Source organism: Magnolia sinica, chromosome 5 (assembly GCF_029962835.1).
Source record: "Magnolia sinica isolate HGM2019 chromosome 5, MsV1, whole genome shotgun sequence".
In the NCBI taxonomy this organism is placed as follows: Eukaryota; Viridiplantae; Streptophyta; class Magnoliopsida; order Magnoliales; family Magnoliaceae; genus Magnolia; species Magnolia sinica.
The window spans coordinates 46,608,570-46,634,330 of record NC_080577.1 but is presented as its reverse complement, the minus strand read 5'-3'; the positions used below and the strand labels follow the sequence as shown (position 1 = coordinate 46,634,330).

Sequence of the window (25,761 nt, the reverse complement as noted above, 5' to 3'; positions counted from 1 at the left end):
AAGTGGAGCATGCATGGCGTGACATGAATTGGAGATACAAACTACATGCATGTGTTAGCACCTTTTGTTTAGTCCGCCACTTTTTTAAGTGGCTTTAAGCCAACAAAGACAAAGTACGGTGTCAGGGTTCTTAAGAGAAAATGTAGGATCCTTGACTTGAGGGTTTGAACAATATACAATGGTTTTTTATTCTGAAAAGTAAGACCCACGTTTCAGAAGTTTAGATCACTCCTTGAAAATGTCCTCGACATGACAAAAGAGAATACAACAACAGCCCATATTCAACTGAAAATTTCCAAAATTAGCGCCTAAAACCTTCCAAACTTGGATGTTTTTGGTACATAGTCCATGCATGGTGGAATGCAAGAGATCAGTGGTCTGGATGATTGATCCATTTGGGCGCCATTTGTCAGAACTGAAAACCCAAATATACTGAATGAAGCCTCAAGTTGAGGATCCTATAATTCCTCATTAGAGTAATCTTCTCAAGTGTGACAGCAGGAAAGATGCAGCACAGGTGATCCTGGACATTGCTTTTAAAGCTTTGACAGATCCCTTTGCACTCTCTTAGGGGGCATTTGGCATCTCTACAAATAAGAGCATATTGGTTTATTTCTAAAATATAAGCTTTTAGATTGTTTGGTAAATGTTTAATTATGCAGCTTATGTATTTAGAAAGTAGCAAATAAACTCTAATTTCATAAGCTAGGGAGGGTTCACCTTTTCTTTTAGAGCTTATTGAGCTTACACAAGTAGAGGTTAGGGCTTTTATCAATTTTTTAAAATACCGAAAAAATCCTTACATATCTCTTTGCAATCTCCCTCTATTCCTCTTGTTAGTGGCTTCTCCTCTCCCTCTCCCTCTCTCGTAAGTGGGCCACATGATGAATGATACATGTCAAGGTGGGCGCCCATAATGGACAACATCAAAGGTGGGCCCCATACGATGGAAGGCCCACATCAAGTGTGGACTCCACCTGATGGACGATCCACATCAAAGGTGGGACCCACATCATGGATGGTGGACATTGAAGGTGGACCCACATGATGAATGACCCATATTAAAGGTGGGGCCCCACATGATGAATGGTCCACATCAAGGAGGGCCCACATAATGCATGGTTCACATTAAAGGAGGGCCCCACATCAAAGTGTGGCCCCGCATGGACTATCCACATAAAGTGGGCTCCACCTTACAGACAATCCACATCAAGGGTGGGACCCACATGATGGATGGTGGATATTGAAGGTGGGGCCCCACATAATGAATGGTCCAAATTAAGGTAGGCCCACATGATGGATGGAGGGGGCCTCACATAATGGATGGCCCACATCAAAGTGTAGCCCCGTGCAATGGACGATCCCCATCAAGTGGGCCCCACCTGATGGATGGTCCACATCCAAGGTCTCGCATGATGGACAACCCATATCCAAAGTGGCCCACCATGATGGATGATCCACATAAAAGGTGCAGCCCACACGATGGTTGGACATCAAAAGTGGGCCCCACACAATGGATGGCCCACATCAAAATGTGGCCCCACATGATGGACGACCCACATCAAAGTGTGGCCTCACACAATAGATGACTCGCATCAAGGTGGAGCCCCATATAATGGACAATTTACATCAAAGGTTGGCCCTCATGATGAATGAAGGACAATTGACATAGATAGTGGGCCCCACATGATGGATGACCTACATCAAGGTGGGCCCCACACAATGAATGGTCCACATCAAAGGTCAGCCCCATATGATGAATGGTCCACATCCAAGGCTCCCCGCATGATGGACAACCCACTTCGGATGTTTGAACCACATGGACAGTCCACATCAAAGGTGGGCTCCACATGATGGATAATCCACATCCAATGTCTAAAATGATGGACGACCAACATCCAAGGTAAGATGCAGGAAAAGGCATGCTTGTTTGAGAAATTGTTGTCGCAATCTTTAAAAATGAAAGTAGCCACCCTTAAAAAAAAAAAAAAAAAATTTAAAAAGTAAAAATAAAAAAGCTCTTATTTGAATGTTTTACCAAATGTGCTTAATTTCAAATAAGTGTTTTTTTCAGGTCTGAAAAAAGTGAATTTTCCAAATGAGCTTATTATACACCAAGAGCTAGATCAGATAGTCTTATTAGAATAGCTCTTATTGGATTAGATAAGACCAATGTTTAAATTATCGGCAACAATATCGAATTGTCGCCGATAATATCGGTATCGCTGAGCTAGCAATACCGAAACCCCATTTATTCGTTTCGGTGCCAGGTATCGCCGATAATCTCACCGATAATATCGGATTATCGATATTTTCGAAATGTCGCCAATATTTCACTATTCCCACCAACCACGGGTGGGAACTGTAGCCAACAGCCCACCTTTATCGATAAAAGGGGGATGTTGTCGGCGATAAAATCGTCGAAATCAAAAATAAAAAACACAAAAAATACCTATTTTTCGCCCGAATCTGTTTGAAGACGCGAATTCACAACTGTTAAGTGCAGATCGGCAACTTTCCGGTAAGATTCAACTCCAAAAAAATCTATTTTTCCGTCGAAAAATCCTTTGGCAACTTCTCCAGAAAAGAATCGGCTTGCAGGCCGAGATCTTGTTGGAAAATTTTTTAAATTTGGGATGAGGGAGAGGGATTTTCGGGTTGAAAATCTGAAGAAATTGGTGGGAAGGGGATGAATTTTCGAAAATTTTGGATGGGGAGAGGGATTTGCAGAGTTATTTACAAATTTGGGGGGGGGGGGGGGGGGGGTTTGGCACTTTGACGGTGCAGGTCGGTGCTCCGTGGGCCCCACCATGATGCATCTGTTGTATCCATGTTGTCCATTAATTTTTAAATATCATTTTAGAACTTGATCCAAAAAATGAGGTAGATCTAAAACTCAGGTGGACCACACCACGGGAAAACAGTAGTGATTAAATGTCCACCATTTAAAACCTCCTGGGCCCACTGTAATGTTTATTTGATATCCAAGCCGTTGATTAGGTCTTACATACCTGGGTGAAGGGAAAAAAAGAAATATTAGCTTGATCCAAAACTTTCGTAGCCCACGAGAAGTTCTTAATGGTAGACCGTAGGCGTTCAATCAAAATTGTGTGGTCCACTTGAGATTTTGATCTATCTCATTTTTGGACTGTTATCATAAAATGATCTAGAAAAATGGATCGATGGCATGGATGAAATAGATGCATCATGGTGGGACCACAGACACCACAGTGTTTACTCAGTACGCTAATGGTACTGACTAACTCAATACGCAATCCGATTTTTCGTCCTACCGCCACCTGGATTGTAATCTATCCAGGTAGGGCTCTGTGGGGCCCACCGTGATGTAATGTTTTATCCATTCCGTTCATCCATTTTTACAGATCATTGTAGGGCTTTATACCAAAATCGAGAGGGAAAAGGGTCTCAAGTGGACCACACCACAAGAAAATAATAGTGAGTGGATATCCACCATTTAAATACTCCTAAGGCCCACTGTACTGTTTATTTGACATCCAATTTGTTAATTAGGTCATACAGACCCAGATGAAGGGAAAAAACAAAGATCAGGTTGTTCCAAAACCTTTATGGCCCCCAAAAAGTTTTTAATGGTCAAAGTTCATTCAACATTGTTTCCTATAATGTGGTCCAATTGAGATCGGGATATACCTCTTTTTTTTTTTTTCTCATACCATAAAATATCTATAAAAATAGATGGACGGCATGGATGAAACACATACCTCGTGGTGGGGCCCACAGAGCACCGACCACCAGCCATTGGCTGGTGGCAGGGGGAGTACCCAATCCGTTTCCGCAGTGGATGGGCGCGGATCAAGGACGCAGATTTCCTGCGAAAGCCTTTCCCGTTCCTCCGCTGCAAACTCAGGTGGGGCCCACTGTGATGTTTGTGAGAAATCCTCCCCATCCATCTGTTTTGTGATTTTATTTTAGGACATGTTGCCAAAAATGAACCATATCCAAAGCTCAAGGAAGCAATGATGCTAAGGACGCCCACCGTTGAAACCTTCCTAGGGCCCACTGTATTGTTTATTTTACATCCAACCCCTTGATATGGTCGTATACACCTGGATGGAGTGAAAAAACAAATATAATCTTGATCTAAAACTTCTGTGGTCCCTAAGAATTTTTCAATGGTAGTGATTTAATTACCACTGTGTGACTTCACCAAGTTCTGTGGGTCCCATGATGAGGTATGAGTTATATCCAAACCGTCCTTCCACTTGGTGAGCTTGTCATAAGTCTTGATCCAAGAAATAAGACATCCAAAAATCAAGTGGACCACACTGTAAAAAGCAGTGGAGGATTGAATGCCCTGCCATTGAAACGGGCGCGGATTGGATACTGACAAGGTCAGCAGCCAAATCGCTACTGAAGTGGCGTCACTAAGCTCTGTGGACCCCACCATGATGCATGTGTTGTATCCATACCGTCCAACCATTTTTAGAGATCGTTTTATGGCCATTACAAAGAGAATGAGATAGATCTAAATTTCAAGTGGACCCACCACAGAAAATCGTGGGAGTCGTCACACCCACCGTTGAAACATTTATAGGGCCCACAGTGATGTATTTTTGAGATCTATCCTATTCATAAGTTAACATAGAGATAGATGAAGTGAAAATAAAAATATCAGCTTCATCGGAAACTATTGTGGCCCCTAAGAAGTTTTGAATGGTGGAAGTCACTATCCCCACTATTTTCTATGGTGGGGTCCACTTGAAGCATCGGTGCTGAGGCCCACCATAATGCTTATCTTTCATCAAACCCGTTAACCACGTTTATCTCACTGAGATGAAGTTAAGATGCAAAAAAGATGAGCCTGCTACACAAATCAAGGGGCTCCCACCACGTAAACTCAGTGGTTTTAAGAGAAATTTTACATTGTTTTGATTGGTGTAGCCCACTTCAGTTTTCTATAAGGCTGATTTTTCGTTTGTACGGTTCAAATAATGGTTCTCATCCGATGGATGGAGCAGATTTACATATTCTATCAACAAAGTGGGCCCAACAGATCTCATTTGTTTAACTCGCCTAGTAAAAGTGTTGTAGACAATTCCGACCGAAGGAGGTTTCCTAATATCAATAGATTATAGATTAGTAGGTCGTCTACGAGTCCTGGTAGAATTATAAGCTTCGTCTACAAGTCATTCACCTGCTTATTCACTAGTGCTTCTTTGATCCTCCGCCTTGCTCTGCATGTGCCATCCAACCACACACTAAGTGAGCCCCACCATGATGATGATGATAGCATGCTTAAAAAAAACAATCCTATCCATTTATTAAGTGGACCATATGATAGGAAATAATAGAACACCACCAAAAACCTTTGATGGAATTGCCCCACTAGACAAATTTATAGTGCATTTACTGGGTGATTGGAAAATCAAACAGGCCCTTAAGGTTTGGATATGCTTCGTTTTTTACAATATGCCATTAAATTATATGTTAAAATGATGGACGGAGTAGATAAAGTACATAAATCACAATAGGGCCCGTAAAGTTTACTCAGTAAGCAATCTGCAGACTCTTTCCTCAATTGTAACTTATATGAAATTTTGATTTGATCTAACATCATAGCCCTTGAAATGATTTGGGCTTATTACACTGAATACTAGTACAGTTTGGGGAGGATGACTATCAGAGGTACATAAGAGAGTTCCTCAATTGTTACGAGCAGAGGATGACTTGGGAACAGTACTGCCAACATGTTGGGCAACAGTACTACTCTCCACTGTCACGGGATCCGGACAATGATTACGAGCCACCTCGTCACTTTATGTGGGGATGAAACATGGCTAGAAATGTGTATTTTTTTGAATTCATTTACTTTTGCATGTCTTAATTGTTGTAGGCTTGCATTTGTATTATATAAACTCATTTTGGTTATTATTTGAGTGATTTCTTATGACAACGCATGCCTTTTGGCCCCCATTGAATGGAAACTTCTAATTTAATGCATTCTTTTTGCAATTTTTTCATTCCTAAATATGTAAATATGTGTATTTAGGCATGTCCTGAAGTTTCACTGAAAAATTCCACCATTTCCAGTTATTGGCAATATTATCGGCGATAACAATATTATATCTTTATCTCTGGCTAGCGAAACTTGTAGCGATACCGACAACTCGAACACTAGATAAGACATGCCAAACAGGTCCTTAGTCTCTAATAGAGTTGTCTTTTCCGAGTGTCAGGAACTTTCTCTGTCCAACTACCCAGTATTTGTAGTCTCTTCTTTGGAAGGATTTTATCAACACATGTAGTTATGATGGTCATGCTCTTTTGCGAGTGCGCAGTCATGCAAGCTGCGTTTGGGCTTCACCATAATAGTTGCTACAAAGAATTGGTCTTAGCACTCATAGCACGGCGATGCCCTCAGGTGTGTAACATTGAGATCAGGGGTTCAATCCTTCCCAGCTTACCCACCAAAGAAAAAATAATAAAATAATATAAATCAATTTGTGAAAGGAACTGCTTAAAAAGGAGGGGGAAAAAACTCTTGCATTAGTTAATAGTATTTTCCATATAGTAGTTCGCATTCATGAAGAGATGGAAACTAGTCATTTAAAGACAAAAAATATGATATTCGCTTACACACATGAGATTTTGATGGCTGATACCAGAGAGAAACTGACACCTTCAAATGAAGATTCTCAAAAATGCGGTTTTGGGCAAAAAGCTTCTGCAGAGTTGGTAGATCAACTCTTACTAATCACTTGTCATGCAGACTGCAAGATTCAGGGAAATTCTTTGGCCTTCTTGATATACTTTGGTTTCTTCAGTGATTGGTGGCCTATATCTTTAACGGACGGTCCATTCAGTTTGGAAGGAAAGTCGTTGTGGCAATCAGATTGCTTATTGTGTCGATTTACGGGGTATTTGGAAGGAGTGGAATTGGTGTATATATACCTTTGAGCTTGAGAGGCAACTTGCTTTGACGATCGCTTCCTTGCACCATTCTACAGGTATTTGGAAGGAGAAGAATGTGTCTATATTTGATAATCTGACAGCCACTTTCCAAGAGGTGTTTACAAATATTAATGGCTCCACGGTGGGCTGGGCTCAGATATGCAAAAAACATGATAAAATTACGGCATTGGAGCTTTTCTCCAACCGGGAAATTCTTATTTCTTCCAAGATGTTGAAGAGCATGTCAAGGCATCATCAGGAAAACCCTTTTAAGGTGTTTGGAAGCTCAGTTTTGATGTACTATAGTTTCATGAAGCCATTCAGGGATGGGAGTTCTTACATTTTTTGTTTTCTTTTTTTGGTTAGGTGATCCCTGTCCTGTGGGGAATACTGATCACATTTGGAGTGAAGATTGTGGCTCTCGAGAAGGCCTTCACATTTTCTCCAGTTCTTGTACTAGGCGTGCAGTCATGGAAGGAATTGCTGACAACATTCGCAAGTGGGTTTCTAAACCAAAAGGGGAACCTTGGAGGCTAGTGTTCATCTTGGGCAAGATCTGGGTCTTTTAGCTTCAAGGTCAAAAGTTTCTTTCGCTGTACTGAGCAAAGCTAATGTTGGTGCTTGTAATTTAGCAAAAGATAGTATCTCAGGGAATGTTCTCATTGGAGGGCACTCAATCCCTTGGATATATCTTCCCTCTTTTTTTCTTCATCAATTATGATTCCCAGTCCTGTCGGGAATACTGATCACATTTGGAGTGAAGATTGTGGCTCTTGAGAGGGCTTTCACATTTTCTCAAGTTCTTGTACAAGGTGCGCGGTCATGAAGGGAATTGTGGAGAACATTCGCATGTGGACTTTTCTAAACCAAAAGGGGGAACCTTGGAGACTGGCATTCAACTTGGCCAAGATCTGGATCTTTTAGCTTCAAGGTTAAAAGTTTTGTTTGCTCTACCAAGCAAAGCTAATGTAGAAAGTTGGCGCTTGTAATATACCAAAAGATAGTATTTTGTGGACCGTTCTCATTGGAGGGTACTCAATCCCTTGATTCATCTTCCTGCTTTTTACTTCTTCATCAATTAATTTGAGTTGTCCATAGAAAAGACTGGAATAGTTTCAAACTTGAACAAATTTTTGTGCATGCATTTGCAAAGTGTGTGCTCAGGCAGACATGCACCCATATGATATGCACAGAGTGTTGCTAACCTGGGAAGAGTAATTCAGAGGTTAGGCACACTTACAATCAGTGGAAGGAAGGCTATCCAAAAATATGTATGCCAACCTGCACCAGGGAATAAGAAGAGTGAGTGCATAGATGCATTACCAAACAGTACAGGACATGCCACAAGGAGCATTGAATTTCATTTAATCATAACCCTTAACTAACTGGTCATTTATAACTAAAACAGCAGGTTTACAAGATGAATCCAGAACATCAAACTAAAATATGGGACAGCACATGTTAAACATATATATATATCTTACTTTTTTACACAAATTGTGACAGGAGTATCTAAACCATTTGAATATGCTGTCTGGGGACTTACTCCGTACCTGGTATGTCCCCTGCTTTGTTAATTGCATAGCTAAATATATGTAGAGATGCCGTCCTATTCGAGAACCTCCCATCGATCGAGGCATTCTCGGCGATCCCGAAGCCCCCCACCCATCCCCATCCTGGTGCAGTACTTCCACAAACCCTTCCAGAATCCCCGATCATAATGCTAATATTTTGGTGGAGACTCATCCAGTCAAGAGGGATGGTGCCAGACAAGGATCGCCTTTGCGAACAGGCCGCTCGAGATTTGGAAGATCTGGCCACCCCCACAATGGTTCAAGAGTCTGGTCGGGACCCTCCTTGGCACAAAGCTTCTCTTTGATTTCCAGTCTCCTTGTGCATGATCAGGACGGTAGATCCTTGGCCCAAGGGGAGTTGAATGGGGAATTTATCCAAGAATACATTGATCAAAGGAAGAGAATGGAGAGTCCAAATGTAAAAGGCAGGCAAGTTGTGGAAGAGGACACCCAGTCTAAGGTTTTTCCAGAGTTCAAACCGAAGCATCTCGATTTAGGGAGGTGAGGGTGCCGGCCTCCAATCAAGGTAGTCTTCTGGGGTTTGGATCCTGCTAAGTAAAGGTAGGAAGAAAAAATCAATCTAGCATAAAGACAAAGGCCAGCAACCCTCTGAGGGAATTTCCCACTCTCTTTGTCAAGAGCTTCCCGGAGGAGTGGATGTGATGGGGACATCTCGCGCATACGTGCACGCACACCGCCTCACCTACGCACGTACACACGAAGTAGGAGGGCCCCACCATCGATCTGTCTCGATGACGACGTCCAGGGAGGGCCTCTTACTTAGAAGACGAAGTTTGGTTCAAAAGATTGGGCCCGATAATCAAGAAAAGCCCATCATGGGATCTCATGATCGTGGCCCACTCGTCGGATTGATTTCATATTTTAGGTTTTGCTTATTGTTATTATTTAGAACATTGTGAACGCTTTAGATTTCTCCGTTTGATTTTTATTTTAGTTTACTTCATCGCCAAGTAATAGGTTGCACACATGGTGCGAGTTTTGGAGTATAGGATTTTTCCTATAAATAGGCACCCCTTGTAGTTCTTTTGATTCATTGAAGTTAATAAAAAAATTCCTACTTTATTTTTGTGCTCTCTTCGTGAGTTGTGGAAGAATTCAAAAGTGGGTGCGAAGCCCTCCCTTTTCGAAGGGCTAACTACCATGGTGCGAAGCCACATCGATCCCGATTCACCCCATTGTCCATCATTTCTTTTTTTTTTTTCCATCTTCTACTACCATCCGTGCTTCGAATTCATCATTTGTTGCATCAGTTTTCTTTATTATAGCAGGTTTTCAGATTTCGGCTCGCAAGGGGGTTGAAATTTCGTCGGAGCACCACGCACAAACCGTACATCGGATCGAGTTGAGATTTGGGGGTTTTAGAGACCATCCCTAGCCGACCAGGGCCAAGGTGGCCTTTTTCTGAATAGTGGGCCCCACACATATGCAGCCGGGATCACACGCACTTCTGTCTGGCCATTGTTGCTGTCCACACGCGGGATCATCTTTTTTGGCTTAGGTTTTTATCCTCTTTTATCCTCTCATAGCCGTTTTTCATGAATCCTAGCCCTAGATTACATTTTCCCTAAGTTATTTGCCAATTTTCTTACCCTAGGGTTCCCCGAATTGGAATTTCTAAATCCCATAGATTAGGGACTGATTACTATGCATGCATGGATGATTATTTCTTATCTTTGAGTATTGTTTGGTTCATAATTTTTATTGATCCAGCCCTATCATGTGTAGGCCTGGACCCGAATTGAATGTTTGGACTTTCATGTGGGATATGGAATTTGTGTAATTGTTTCTGAACTAACGTGATCTTAAGCCTGAAATCTCGCATATCATATTTAATTTTCATGTCCTGCATCAGGATGGACATCCATTTCTCCAGGGTTTTTGGTAAGGTTGTAGAGGTTGTCATCCCTAAGGTAAAAGGCTATGTGATGTAGGACCGATGCAGAAACTCAAATATTGTGTGAGATCAACAAGCAAAATTAAATTAATTAATAAAAATCACAAAACTTACTACCATCATCACAAATACCAAAATTCAAAAAGGAGATCGTGCATAATTCAAGCCTAGGTTACCAAGCATCATCCTACAATACCATTAAATAAGGGAAACTAAGATCTAATAGATGTATGGACATTCAAATAGCATGGGGTAAACCTATTTCCAAAAGGGAATATCTAATACAACCTAGGGTAGGGTTTAGGGGAATTAGGGAAAAAAATGAAATTAGGGATAGTGGAGTAAATTGGATAAGGGTTTGAGGGGTTTAGGTACTAGGACAAGAGAATTAGGGATTTAGATGGAGGGAATGTAGGGATTTGGGTCCAATTGAAGGTTGTGAAGAACTAGGGTTTGGTAATGGGGGAAAATAGGAAGATTTGAGATTTCTAGGTTTAGGGTTAGGGTTTGGATGTATAAGGGATGAAGATTGGGAGGATGTTGATGGCTTGAGATGAAGGAAAATGAAAATCGGAGAACGTGGAAGAATACCTTGTTAATGAAGAGATGAGAGTGCGGGGGATAGAAGGAAGCCTCACACTTCCGTTGATGAAGATAAGCTTCGCACCGATCTTCCTTCCAATTCACATGGAAGTCACCCTCACATCACATGAAGATAGAAGAAGAAAACAAGGAGCTTTCTCTCTTCTTCTTCTTTTTTTCTCAAAACCAATGTTATCGAATCGCATATGCGATCACGTGTGATTGCATATATGCCTATGCGCATATGCGATCGCGCGATCGCATATGCGACCGCATATCAAAAATATATATATGTAAAAATTATTAAAAAAAAACTAAGGGGAACTTTTCCAAGTTAATAGATAACTAATTTCACATATTTAAAATACATTTGAGAGAGATAAAATCAATTAAACAATGAATTAAACTTCAAGTCATCGACATTCAACAATATAGTTAACAAGAAGCAACAACAAAATCAATAAGCTATTTATTTATTATTGTAGAAAATCAATAAGCTATCTTCCTTGAAACTTGAAAGTGCTTGAATCTTGATCTTCCAACTTCCCAGAGAGAGAGAGAGAGAGAGAGAGAGATTAAGACCACTTCTAATTAGGAAATGTAAGAGAAGAAGAGAGTAAGAGAGTTTTAGAGTGAGAAGATTGCAAATGGAGGAGATTTGGAATAGGCAAAATGTTGTTTATTTGCAAATAAAAAAATTCAATGTGCCATGGCCAATATGCGATCGCATATGCTGTATGCGATCGCATATTTTCACATATGCCACATGTGATCGCATATGGATATGCGCATATGCAGTCGCACATCAAAACCAAAGTAATGAGAGGTCCCCCCCCCCCCCCCAAATAGCCTCGAGAACTTTTCAAAATTACAATTTAAACTGTCTCATGAATTTTGACCAAAACAACCCTAGTCTAATGAAAAATAAAATAAAATCACTCATAAGGTGTCCAAAACATAAATCAATCATAAACTAAATCCTAAAAGATAATAATGTCCAATAATGATGAAAACGATCCACGATCAATGGCCCGATCATGTGATCCATGCAATCCAACGGCCCAATCGTCACATCCCTCAAATCCGACAGTCCAATTCACTTCCTAAAGCAACCCATGTGCATATTCCCAATGTGGTGTCTTCCAGATGCTCGCACATGCAAATGGGGCCTTCAACATGATCATGGGTACTCGCCTAGCCACAAAGAAATTAGTGTGGCCCACCTCCTCTAATACGTATGCAAAGGTGTACATGAAATGAAGTCCTCATCGTCTCTCCTCGGCTAAGAAGAGTTCGCCTCCGGCGGACTAAAACTCCTGTAGCGCTCCAAGATGTCGGGATCCAAATGCTGCAACTCGCCCTAAGTAATCCATGTGCTATCTGAAATCGGCCTGTGCTTCCACTTGACAAGGAATTTTTGAAATCCCCCATGGCGAGTGAAAACCGCTTGCGCATCTAGTATGTTTTCAACTTGTTCACTTCAAGTAGACAAGGAGGGTAATGGTGGCAAAGGCTGGGATGATTGGTCAGGTAGGGGTCATAGGTTAGGAACCCGATCATGGTCTGTGGGAAGGCCTGAAAATGGATTAGAAGGCGAAGTAGCAGGACCCTTGTATCATAATAGATCTTCCACATTAAAAGTAAAGTTAATTCACATGGTAGGAGGAATGTCTACTATATACGCATTAGGACCCAATTTCTGCAGTATTTTGTATGGTCCTACACTACACGCTTGCAACTTTGTAACAGCCCAGTGTGGAAACCGTTCAGGCCTCATACGAACCACGACGTAATCTCCCATCTGGAATTCCTGAAACCCACGATGAGAATCAACAAATGCTTTGTATGTTTCATTACTTAAGTTAATCCACTTCCTGATCTCACTATGTAACTCATGTATGTGACGTGCAAACTCATGTGCTGACTCAGATAGTCTATGGGGACATAGACATAGGTATGAGATTGACGGGTTCCTAGGTTTGTAGCCATGTACAACCTCAAATGGACTCATGCCTATGGACCTATTAATGGAACTATTATATGCTAACTTGGCTATAGACAAAATAGCATCCCATGTTCTAACGTGATCACCCACAAGGCATCTAAGCAAATTTCCAAGACTCCTATTGACGACCTCAATCTGACTGTCTATTTGAGGATGATAGGCAAATGAAAATTGAAACCTTGTCCTCATCATGTGCCATAGTGTCTTTCAAAAATAGCTCATAAAGCGTATATCACGATCAGACACTATGGTGTTAGGTAGACCATGTAAACGCACTACCTCTCCAAAAAAAGGTTTAGCCACATTGGAGGCATTTGACGTTTTCGAGAACGAAATGAAATGGGCCATTTTGGAAAAACAGTCCACAACCACAAATACGGAATCGTGTTTCTTGATAGTTTTCGATAAGCCCAACACGAAATCCATACTAATGTCCTGCCATGGAGCATGGGGCACTGGCAAAGGCGTATACAATCCTGTATTTTTATTTCTCTGCTTTGCCAATTGACAAGTCTTGCACTACCCAACTATCTTGGCGACATCTCGCTTGAGACTTGGCCAATAGAATCTATCCTCTATAACAGCAATGGTCTTGTCCCTCCCCAAATGACCGCTTACCCCTCCCGCATGAAGTTCCTAAACTAGGAAATCACGAAGGGAAGTACACGGAATGCAGAATCCGTCACCTTTAAATAGGAACTCATCGAGGATGACAAACCCGCGACTGTCGCTAGACTGACCATCTCGTAATGACGCATACAACTCACCAAAGTCTGGACATGTAGGATACTCTTCTCTCAGTCGCTCAAACCCAATCACTTCCATTCTCATACTTTGGAGTAGCGCCACACAACAACTAAGGGCATCAGCAGGTTTGTTCTCAACCCCAGCACTTATGTTTGAGAACGAAAGAATATAACTGAATAAATTGGATCCATATAGCATGCCTAGAGTTTAGTTTCTTCTGGGAACTGAGGTAACATAAGGCCTCGTGGTCAGAGAACAAGACAAATTCTCACGGTAGTAAATAATATTGTCAATGGCGCAATGATTGGACGACCGCATAGAACTCTTTGTCATAGGTGGAATACCGTTGCTTCACCTCATTTAACTTCTCACTAAAATAAGCAACGGGGTGCCCTTCCTGACTAAGCACTCCACCTATACCTACCCCTGATGCATCACACGCAACTTCGAAGACTTTAGAAAAGTCTGGAAGGCGCATGACGGGAGCTTTGCTCATCTTGCCCTTAATCTCCTTAAATGCTTTAGAGGCAGCTTTAGTCCATACAAATTCCCCTTATGCAATCCGTGATGGGAGCCATGATGGAACTAAACCCTTTAATGAACCGCCTATAAAAAGTTGTTAAACCGTAAAAGCTCTGCACCTCGTGAATATTGCGCGGTTCAAGCCACTCAACTATAGCCCTGACCTTCTTGGGATCCGCTCTCATGCCCTCAGATGATACTATGAACCCTAAGAAGATAATGCTCTTTGATATGAATGTGCACTTTTTAAGGTTGGCATAAAGCTTTGCAGTTCTCAGGACCCCGCAAAATTGCCTCAGATGGTGGAGATGTTATTCCTTTGATGTGCTATAGATAAGAATGTCATCAAAATATACCACAAGAAACTTACCCACAAAGGGTCTCAACACCTAAGTCATCACTCTCATAAATGTGCTCGGGGCGTCATGCCAAAGGGCATGACTAGCCACTCATATAGCCCATCCTTCGTCCTGAAGGCCGTTTTCTACTCATCTCTTGAGCATTTACGTATTTGATGATACCCACTCTTGAGGCCAATCTTTGAAAAGATGGAAGCACCCGCCATCATATCTGGCATATCATCAAGACGTTGTATGGGAAACTGGTACTTGGCCGTGATTTTATTGATAGCTCTACTGTCCACACACATGCACCACGTGCCGTCTTTCTTAGGCATGAGAAGCGCGGGCACGGCACACTGACTCAAACTTTCCTGAATGAAACCCTTGCTGAGGTGCTCATTTACTTGCTTCTTCAACTTTGCATGCTCCGTAAGGTTCATTCGATAATGAGGAAGGTTTGGTAAAGTCGACCCAGGAACAAGATCAATGGCATGCTAAATGTCCCTCATGAGTGGAAGCTCATCCGCTAAGTCCTTTGGAAATACATCGTGAAACTCATCCAGAATCGAATTCAACCCAGGGGGTCCCTCTACACTAACCTCAGGTGTTAACTTCTCTAGCCACTAAGGCGTACACCATCGAATCCACCATAGCCTCTCTCTTAAACTCATTGGCGTTGATAACATAGAGAGACTTAGGTTATGATTTCCTCTTATCCCTTGGGTTACTCAACTTCCCCTCGGCTTTCTTCTCCGCATTGAACTAGAGTGATCTCCTTGCCCTGATGCATGAATGAACACACATTTAAGCGGCCATATATCGTCACATCATAGTCAAATAACTAAGGTCGGCCCAAAATGATGTGTCCAACATCCATAGGCAAAACGTCGCACCACAGCGAATCTGAGTAGGATCCAAAGTTCACAGGTACGAGGCATTACTGGGTCACAGGCATGAAAGATGCATCCACCCATGAAACTCTATAGGGCTAAAGGTGTGGTTCGGGTTTCAAACCCAAACGAGATAAAGTGCTAATGGAGACCACATTGATACAGCTACCACTATCGACGATCACCTTGCAATTCTTCTCTCCACATTTTGCATACGTGTAAAATATCGTAGCTCGATACAAGTCATCGTTCTCCTTAGCATTGGTCAAGGTGCACCTGACTACTGCAAGTGGTATGGGTCTCTTCTTCTTCAAAATCGCCTTGTTCATCTCCTTCTTCCTCACCTTCATCAATCACCAGGGCTTTATTCCTCTTTTGAGGGACACTGATGCGCAAAGTGACCAAATCATTGACAATTGAAGCATCATGTTTGTTCACCTCCCTTAGAGCTAGCACTTGCTATCCTTTTTTCCTTTGACATCTCTAGGGTTGGACTGGGAACCAACTTGGGGCTTGGACTGGCTCCCCATGTTAGACTTAGTCCCTTGAGGATAAGTCTTGACACTAGGATCCCGAGAATCATAACGCCTATCAACGGGTGCTTTGAGATAGTATTCAATATCTTGCACCACTTGGTACATGTGTTCCAATGTGCCAATGTCACAAGAATAAAGTTCTCGTTGGCTCTCGAATCAGAGGCTCATTTTGAATCTGGACAATGTAATCATCGGGTCCTCAATGTCACATCGCATCATGTACTTCTCGAACCTAGCGATATAGTCTGACACAGTCATGGATCCCTGGCGCAAGGTTTGCCACTGGTCTAGGAGCATCTGGAGATAAGAAAGAGCGATATACTTTTCTTCAAGGACCTCTTTCATCTCAACCCAGTGCGCAACTGAGGGTTCTCCTCTCCTTTCAATTTTACGCTCCATGTTGGTCCAAAAAAGTTTGGTCGGGCCCACCAGCTCCATCTTGGCAAATCTCACTCGACGGGCATCAAACATATCATACCACTCAAAATAGTAGTCCATGTCTATTACCCAATCAAGGAATGATTTGGGGTCCAAGTGACCATCAAAACTAGGAGCCTCAACTTTTACACCCTTCATGACTTGCGCGTCTGAAAAAGGGTATGCGGCTCTCCAATATTTGTCTCTGTTGCATGGGTTGTGCTGAAACTGTTGACCGCCTGCTCGTGCATTGTTCGTTCGTCTATCAGATATGCCAAGATTTCTTCTCTCGGTTCGGCATTGTCGGTTGCGTGCCTGAAATTGCTTCCTCTTTTCTAGCTAATTGGCATGGATTCAAGCTGGGTAAAATCTCCTCAAAGGATTGGAGAATGGCTATTATGGCTATCTGGTGGGCAGTTTGGAAGGAACGGAATGATAGGTGCTTTAACAATGTGCAAGCTTCGGCTGTTACTGTGGGATCAAGAGCGAAGCATCTTCTTATCGAATGGGCCTCTAATGTTTCTTGTCTAAAAGATTTCAATTTTCTGCTGTTAGGGTTATAACTTTAGCTGGTTTTCTATGTTCTCGCTCTGCTATCTCAGCAGGCCTTTGATCCTTTTCTTTTTCTAATATATTCTCGTTGCTTTTAAAAAATAAAAAAAAAAAATGACTTGCGCGTCTGCATCATGCCGGTCATGATGTTCCTCACGTTCTGGTTGCACTTGTGCTCGACTATAGCTAATGCCTTGGCCACGACCACGCCATCGCCTATCAACTTGATCTCCAGCTTGAGATTGAACATCTTCCCCAGTGTCAGGGTTTGCCTGTAGGAAGGCCTCAAGTTGATTGACGTGTGCATTGGTTGCAGTCAATTGAGTAGCGGTCGTTCTATTGTGCGTTGCAGTAGTCGTCAGACAGTGGTTGATAGCATTAAGGGCCTCGACAATTTGCTATAGATTCATTATGGGTTGTAGACCAAAACCATGTCCAGAACGAGTAGGCATACACAATGAAACTCTTAGGGAAGGGACCTAGATCCTAGGGTAACGTTGTGACAAGGACACTACCAACTTAGGGACTAGATTGGATACACTAGAGACTAATCTGAAAATTCAGCAAGCTGTTACCCTCAAATATTATATTTAAATTTCAGTAGGGAGGTAATATGAGAGTACCAAACTGAAAATTCAGCGTGTAATATGAAAATTACAAACTGAAAATTCAGCAAGGTGACAATCTAAGATTACTACAATGAAAATTCAGCAATGGTACAAGTGGGAACACGCTAGCTGAAAATTCAGCAATAGGATATTCCAAACTATGACAAAAAAAAAATAAAATCAGCAATATGATCCTATATGCAATGCATACTCTACTAACCCTATATGCGACTCTAACCTAAGTGCAACACAAAAATCCTATGCTAAACCTATGGGCTTTGATACCTAATTTGATGTAGAACCGATGCATGAACTCAAATAGTGTGTGAGATCAACCAGCAAAATTAAATTAATTAATAAAAATCACAAAACTTACAACCATCATCACAAATACCAAAATTCAAAAAGGAGATCATGCATAATTCAAGCCTAGGTTACCAAGCATCATCCTACAAGATCATTAAATAAGGGAAACTAGGATCTAATAGATATAAGAATATCCAAATAACATGGGGTAAGCCTATTTCCAAAAGGGAATGTCTAATACAACCTAAGGTGAAATTAGGGTTTAGGGGAATTAGGGAAAAAGAACTTGAAATTAGGGATAATGGACTAAATTGAATAAGGGTTTGAGGGGTTTAGGTACTAGGACAAGAGAATTAGGGATTTAGATGGAGGGAATGTAGGGATTTGGGTTCAATTGAAGGTTGTGAAGAACTAGGATTTGGTAATTTGGGAAAATAGGAAGATTTGGGATTTCTAAGTTTAGGGTTAGGGTTTGAATGTATGAGGGATGAAGATCGAGAGGATGTTGATGGCTTGGGATGGAGGAGAACAAAAATCAGAGAACGTGGAAGAATACCTTGCTTGTTAATGAAGAAATGAGAGTGCGGGGGATAGAAGGAAGCCTCACGCTTCTGTTGATGAAGATAAGCTTCGCACTGATCTTCCTTCCAATTCACGTGGAAGTCACCCTCACATCACATGAAGATGGAAGAAGAAAACAAGGAGCTTTCTCTCTTCTTTCTTTTTTCTCTAAACCAAAGTAATGAGAGGTCACACGCCCCCCTCTTTTATAGCCTTAAGAACTTTTCAAAATTACAATTTAAATCGTCTCATGAATTTTGACCAAAATAACCGTAGTCTAATGAAAAATAAAATAAAATCATTCATAAGGTGTCCAAAACATAAATTAATCATAAACTAAATCTTAAAAGATAATAATGTCCAAAATTATGAAAACGATCCACGATCAATGGTCCGAACAAGTTATCCATGCGATCCAATGGCCCAATCGTCACATCCCTCGAATCTAACGGTCCAAATCACTCCCTAAAGCAACCCATGTGCATCTTCCCAATATGGGGTTTTCAAGATGCTCGCACATGCACATGGGGTTTTTAACATGATCATGGGTACTCACCTAGTCACTAAGAAATCAGTGCGGCCCGCCTCCTTTGATACGTACGCAAAGGTGTACATGAAGTGAGTCCTCATCATTTTGCCTCGACCAAAGGCTTTGCCTTCTTTAGAATGGAGAAAGACGAAGACCTCCTTAAGGCCATCAGAGGTCTGCATGGTGTAAGCTTCTATGGGAAAGCCTTAAGAGTCCATGTCGCTCATTTCGGCCTCAAAAAGGTTTAACCTAGAGGCTAGAGCGAAGGATCTCTCGACCTCTTCCCCGAAAGCTTCTTCCCCTCTCATGAGCACTCGATCCCTAGGCCATTGCCCCCTTCTAGCCACTTAAACCCTGAGTTGGGACAGGTGCAAGAGGAACCTCAAGGTCCTAGGGTCTCTTTCAAGAAGGCTCTACTAGGGTGTCCCCTCCTCCCCTGGTTAGCGTCCCACCAGCCCCTCAACCTGCTTCTCCTCTTAAGAACCAACTTTCATCCCATCCTTGCTTTGACTCCTCGTTTCTCTTTAATTCTAATGTCTTTTCCACATCAAGCCATGAGCTGAATAATTTTGTGGTTCATGTCAATCTAGAGATTATCCCAAAGGATGCGAAGACTCTCCGCTGGAGTCTACCTTGCGAAATGGATTATCTTTGTATGGCTTGGTATTATCATTTCAATTCTTCTACAACATGGAGTCTGATCAAGTTCTTTTCAGATATTTGGTTTCATCTTCTGTGTGGGTTTCTCTCCACTCTTTGGAGGATATTGACAGGGTTATCGATTTGGGTTGTCGTCATAGAGTCGGTCCGCTGAAATCGCCATGCAGATGATCTAAATGGTCGTCTCTCAACTCATCTAATGTTTGGTTAATGTTTTTAAGGATCCCTCTCAAGCTGTGGTTTGAGGATTTCTTTTTGTCATTGGGGTCGTGCTTGGGATAGGTGGTTCAAATAGATCCGGCAAGGACGAAATGGGAAGAGCTCTGTTAAGCTCGATTGTGCATTTGGATCTGGAATTCAAAGCCCATTCTAGAGTTTATTGCCATAAAGATTGGAAACTAGGAGATTAAGGTGAAGGTCCTCCATGTTTTGACGAATGAGGAGTGCTCAAACATCTCTAGAGTTGTCTCCTTTACTAGTTTTAGGATTCCTCCACCAGGGATTTGGGAAGACTGCACTCAATTTCAATACCCCTGTGGGACTTTGTTGCAGTAGTGATAAGCGTGCGAGACGAGTGGACGTGTGCAGTGGGTGTGACACTCCTGAAAGACCTCTCCCAAACGTGTCTTCGAATTTTCCCACCTCTTCAAAAGGTGCTTCCCTCTCCACGTGTCCACCTTGCAGGGGCGACACCCATCCGATTCTAGCAGCAAATGTAGGAATGTCAGAATCTCGTCCTAGGGTTCCCGTTTCGGTCCTCAGGAGTCGATGATCCAGTGACTCTCTCATCCAACCGATCGGATGGGCTCAGTTTCGGAACAACTCTCCTTTAGTATGATTGAAGTTGGCATGGCCCTCGTTTGGCGCCTCCTGAGGACCCTCGTCTACCCCCAGCCTTTTTCTCACCTAGAGGAGATGTCGACATCGAGTCTCGCCTCGAGTAGAGAGGTGTATACGTGCCATCATCAAATTGATGTTTCTCTCAAAACCCTTGGAGAAGGCTACGCATCAGGAGTAGAGGACTTGATCTCAACTGCTCCTTGCTTACCATCGTCTCTGCAGATTCAATCTTAGAAGGACACCTATCCTCCCATAGTAATTACCTCTCTTGAGAAAACAACCCCCATCTCCAAGAACCCCCTTAGGCTAGATCGATGGCTAGAACACTCTCCTCCAGCCATTCCTTCTCCCTGTAGAGAGCGAAAGTCAACCCCCATCTCTCTTGCAATGTTGGGAATCTACGCATCTCCTCGTCGGCCTCTCCTCCCTCCAGATGAAGCTTTGGTGGAGTCGGATAATGGCTTGGTTGTAATTCCTTATGGTTAAGCAAGTTTCCTCTGAGCAACATGATGGTTGGGATGTAGAGGATTCCTCTGGTCACGTTGAATCACACTCGGTCATCATTCTCCATAGCAATGCCGCTAAGGATGATATCTACGCTCTTCCCTGGTCTTCGGCCCTGGAAGTTTTTTGCACTCTTTAGCCACTGTTGTTGTCCCTCTAGATAGTCCTTCCAATATGTTGCTCTCCCCTCACAATCTTGTCATGGTGAGGCAGGATGACTTAGAGCAAGACCTTATGGAGGAGGCTTTGGAGGTCTCTCCCTTAAGGGCCTCTTTTGACTCGAGGACTTCTTTGCCCTCGTTAGGTCCCTGCCCTATTCCTACCATCTCGAACGAGGTCCTCGTGGCCTTAGTTGAAATTGTGAAGAGGAAAAGATGGGTGAGGGACGTTGCCTACCATGTGGGCAAACTGATGGGAGTAGTTTTGGGGGACAAGGACGAGGATTGCATAGCCCTGTTTCATTTGGTGGCTTAGGGCCTCCCCTTCTTCCATTCTTTTGCCCCTCTAAGGAACTCTGTCTTCTCCTAAAGGCAATAGGGAACTTATCAATCTTGGGAAGTCCCCTGAAGGTTTGCAAAAGCTATACGGGAGAGGAAGTGCAGAAGGGTCAGCCTAGTTCCTCAATGAAGATTCTTTTTTGGAACGTGAGGGGGCTAGGTTGCCCCCATAAAAGAGCCTAGGTTAAAGATGTTCGTTCTCGTTCTAAAGCTAGGCCGATAGTCCTTCAGGAGTCCAAGCTTCGGTTTGTAGATGAATAATTTATCTGTTTATATGTTTGGGTATGTAAAAATCTTAATTGGATTGCTTTGGATGTTGTTGACTCCTCAGGTGGTATCCTCATAATGTGGGACCTTTTGGTTTGGCATAAGGTGGATAATTAGGTAGGTTCTTTCTCCGTCAACGTTGTTTTTAAGTATCTGTTAGTGCACTGATTTGTGCACCTTTGTTTGTCAATCACGTGAATCCGTGTCATGTAGTCAATTAAGCCCTTGAAAGTTGAAGACCGAAGACACAACAGAACGTGGAGCATCAAGGAGCTAAGAACAGGTATATGAGGTGCCTTGGTGACCCTAACCCTTGAACCAAAACAACCCTTAAACCACTAGATGATCATGGCTTAATAGGTAAACCTTGCTTGATCATCTTTTAGCCTTAGGAGCCTAATTGGAAAATAGTAAGGCCGGAAGAAGTGTTAAGTTGTTGTGAAAACATATGCCCAAAGCAACAGTTTTCGAGTCGTTCTCGATCACATCAACAAGTTGTCGATGGGACTCGATGGAATCGAAGGACCACTAGATCTAATCGAAGGATGAGTCCAGTAACCAACAGAGATAATTCTGAATTTTCTCGATGGGATTGATAGAGGGTTCAATCCCATCAAAGGCCATTTCGATCCTATCGACAGAGTCGTTAACTAGCCGTTGCAAATTAGTTTCTTATAAAAGGGCATTCGGTTCTTAGGCAACATGATGGGTTTTTGGTGCAATAGAAACTTTAGAGATTCCTACTCATATCCCACATTCCTAGCCTCTAAATCCATGAGATCCAAGTCATCTTCCTTGTGATTCATCACTTGAAAGAAGATTCCAACCTCAACGAAGAAGATGAACTTAATCTCCACCTTGTTTTAGAAATTAGACTTGAACCAATGGTCAAATCCTTGCATAAACCCTCTATAACATTCATCTAGGTAAATTCCCTAGGCATTACAACATTCCTGTGAGTTGTAGGAGATGCACCCAACCTCCCATTAACTTGATCACCTCAAAGGAACATCACATGCAAGGTGTTTGATCTTAAAGTAAAAGCATTGGCAACGCATCAGCATCAACGATCGGGGGAGTAAAAGGGGAGCTGATTGAGCATGAGAGAGCATCGATCAAGCAACCCGAAACAGCGCATCAAAGGAGATCAGTTCGACAAGTGACAATTAGTAAGTCCAAACTCTCTTTTATTGTGTAGGATTGAGGGTAAGAGTTTGTAACCCAAACTTGATAGGTTCTTGTATAGGACATAGGCTCTTTTGTAGGGTCAAATTCATCGGACACAAGTGTGTACATGTTAGTCTCCATGGAGCCTCCGACGGGAGTAAACATAAGTCCTTGGACTAGGACTAAGGTTGTTAGTTAGCCGATAGATAACCAACTAAAGTCTCTAGCGGAAGTGTACACTAGATAGGTTCCTGTGCAGGACCACGGTCCTTGTGTAAGGTTGTAAAGGTTAGAGGCGAACCTGACTTAAAACCTCCGAAAGTAAAATCCGGTACACTCAGGGGTTGAGTGCGTTTGCCGGGAGTGGAGTAGGGATACCGAACCACTATACATGCTTGTGTTTGGGATTATCATTTAAGCACTTCTTTAATTATGCTTGTGATTGATTAGTGAATTATAAGTATATATAATTAGATGAATGCTAGAAGTTAATACTTAGCATATCCCACACACACATGTACACTATCATTTATAGATTAGTTGCTTAACATGGCATATCTATTGTAGTCTATGTGATGGAACCCTCTATTGGCTTGGAAGATTAGAGTTAATTGTCATATTAGTTTAAGAAAGCAATTGTGTGTTAATTGGCAAAAATTTTATTTGGTCCTAATTCTATAGCTCCACCAAGCTTCGGTGCGTAGCCATGGTATCCTACACCACATTCAATTTCAGTATCCTCTGGATTTCATTGGCTATTCTCAGGGGTTTACAGAACGAATCGTCTCACCTAGTGACTCTTTCTAGAGAGAGTTATTTACAACATATGATAAGTGGAATTTCCCCTAGTGCATACGGGGAGATTTTAATGTAGTCTGTTTCATTCATGAGAAGTCCTCAGGGTCCAAGGTTACCTCCAGCATGCGGGGATTTTCTTCCTGGATGAGAAAGCATGAGTTGTTGGATCTCCCCTTAGGGGACATCAAATTTTCCCAGTCTAATGGTCGCTCTCCTCCCATTATGTCCTTACTAGACATATTAGTGGTCTCCCCCTCGTGGATCCAGCAGTTTAAGTTTGCTCGCCAAAGGGGTCTCTCGAAATCCACATCTGATCACTGGCCTGTTTTATTAGAAGTGGATAAGATAAAATGGGGTCATAGACCTTTTAGGTTTGAACTTGCATGGTTGCAAGTGAAAGATTCATGACCTTATCCTGATTGGTGGTCTTCTTTTCTTGTCGAGGTTTCCCGGGATTCAAGCTTTTTAAAAAGCTTAAGATGGTCAAATAAAAGTTGAAGGTGTGGCATAAAGAGGTGTTAGATCTAAGGGAATCTCATATGGTGTCGCTGCTCAATGTTATCCAAGCCTTAGACATAAGAGCAAGAGGATACCCTCTCGGAAGAGGAATCTGCTATTAGAGATAAGTGCTCTCTTAATAATTGTTCTCGCCTTAAAGAGGAAGAAATCAAATGGCGCCAGCGTTCCCGAGCTGTTTGGCTAAAGGAAGGTTATTAAAACACTAAATTTTTCTATCGTATAGCCAACGCTCGAGCAAGACGCAATTGTATTTCTTCCTTGATGTTAAATGGTGAAAGGGTGATAGCAAAAAAGAGAAAATTTGCGATGTTGTTGTCAACTTCTATTCGCATCTATTTTCCAGTGAGTATCTAGATCGTCCCTTCGTAGATAATCTATCTTTTGCCTGCATCTCCTTAGAGGAGGCTAAATCCTTTGAAAAGCCTCCTCATCGATGAGATTGAATTTGTTATCTCTGACTTGGAAAGTAACAAAGCTCCTGGACCCGATGGTTTCCCTCAATGTTTTAAATAGCAGTAACGTGTTGCGTAGCAGTTAACCCTCCATAGCGCGTAGCGAAATAGCGTGGCATGTAGCATAAGCTACATAATACTTCTATTTTTTTAATATATATATATATATATATATATATATGTCACATTCTTCAAAATAAAAATCCCACAATTAAGAGCATCAAGTACAATACAAATGTCACATTCCTCAGAAATCAATATCTCAAATTCTCAATTAATAGTCTCTAGACTCTAGTGTCTAAAGGTCATCTACACCTAATAGATCATCGTCGTCATCGTCATCCTCATTCACTTCGTCACTAGGTCTAGGCCTTTCATCATCAGCATCAACATCTGCATGTACATCATCCACACCATGAACAATCATTCCTATATCTCCGTCCTCTCTTATAGGAGTAAGAAATCTTCCCATAGGACCACCTACACATTAAAAGAGAGAGAGAGAGAGAGATTCATTGGTCTTTTACTTTCTTTGTTAAAAATGTTCATGTAACTTAGTTTATAACTATAAACACTTACTTAAATTAGTTGCCTTCCTTTTGTTTGAGGAAGGTGGAGGGCAAACTCCTTCAGAAATATTAGATGTTGATGGTGCATAGCTATCAGCTGGATCATCAAACTCCGGAATAGTTGTAATGGCACTAATATCAAAGGCCATATTTTGATGGATCAGTTGGGAGAACAGGGTCTTCTTTCTCAGCAATCCATTCATCATTGTTTCGACATAGAAACGAATGTATTTTGATAAGGGAGTTATCATTCAATATTGACGAAGAATAGTAGAGAACATTCATCATCGAGTATGTTTTATTGATTATAGAGTTCATTTACATCCTCATATTTCCCTTGATTCCAATATAAAGTACAAAGTATTAAGTATAGATCATATGGAATAGTTTGGATAATGATTTCGGCAGCATTCCGGCTTAAGATGCACTCATTTTAATGAGAGAAGTGTTATGCGGGTCCGAGAATCCTTCAT

The 25,761-nt window shown here is 41.9% G+C and overlaps 2 protein-coding genes across 4 annotated transcripts in view; both read right to left on the bottom strand.

Annotated features, from left to right (window-relative positions):
* Nucleotides 1-25,761, bottom strand: part of LOC131246013 (MLO-like protein 1) — a 41,871-nt gene that overhangs the window by 7,152 nt on the left and 8,958 nt on the right. For all 3 annotated transcript variants that reach the window (XM_058245869.1, XM_058245867.1, XM_058245868.1), the window contains exon 10: nucleotides 8,171-8,211. In XM_058245869.1, coding sequence (XP_058101852.1) covers nucleotides 8,171-8,211 — 41 coding nt within the window. The remainder of the gene's footprint in view (nucleotides 1-8,170; nucleotides 8,212-25,761) is intronic.
* LOC131246014 (uncharacterized) lies at nucleotides 24,907-25,439 on the bottom strand. The gene is made up of 2 exons (XM_058245870.1): nucleotides 25,299-25,439; nucleotides 24,907-25,199 (listed from the first exon to the last, which is right to left on the bottom strand). The coding sequence occupies exons 1-2, from the start codon at nucleotides 25,435-25,437 to the stop codon at nucleotides 25,018-25,020; spliced, it is 321 nt and encodes a 106-aa protein (XP_058101853.1). The 5' UTR covers nucleotides 25,438-25,439; the 3' UTR covers nucleotides 24,907-25,017.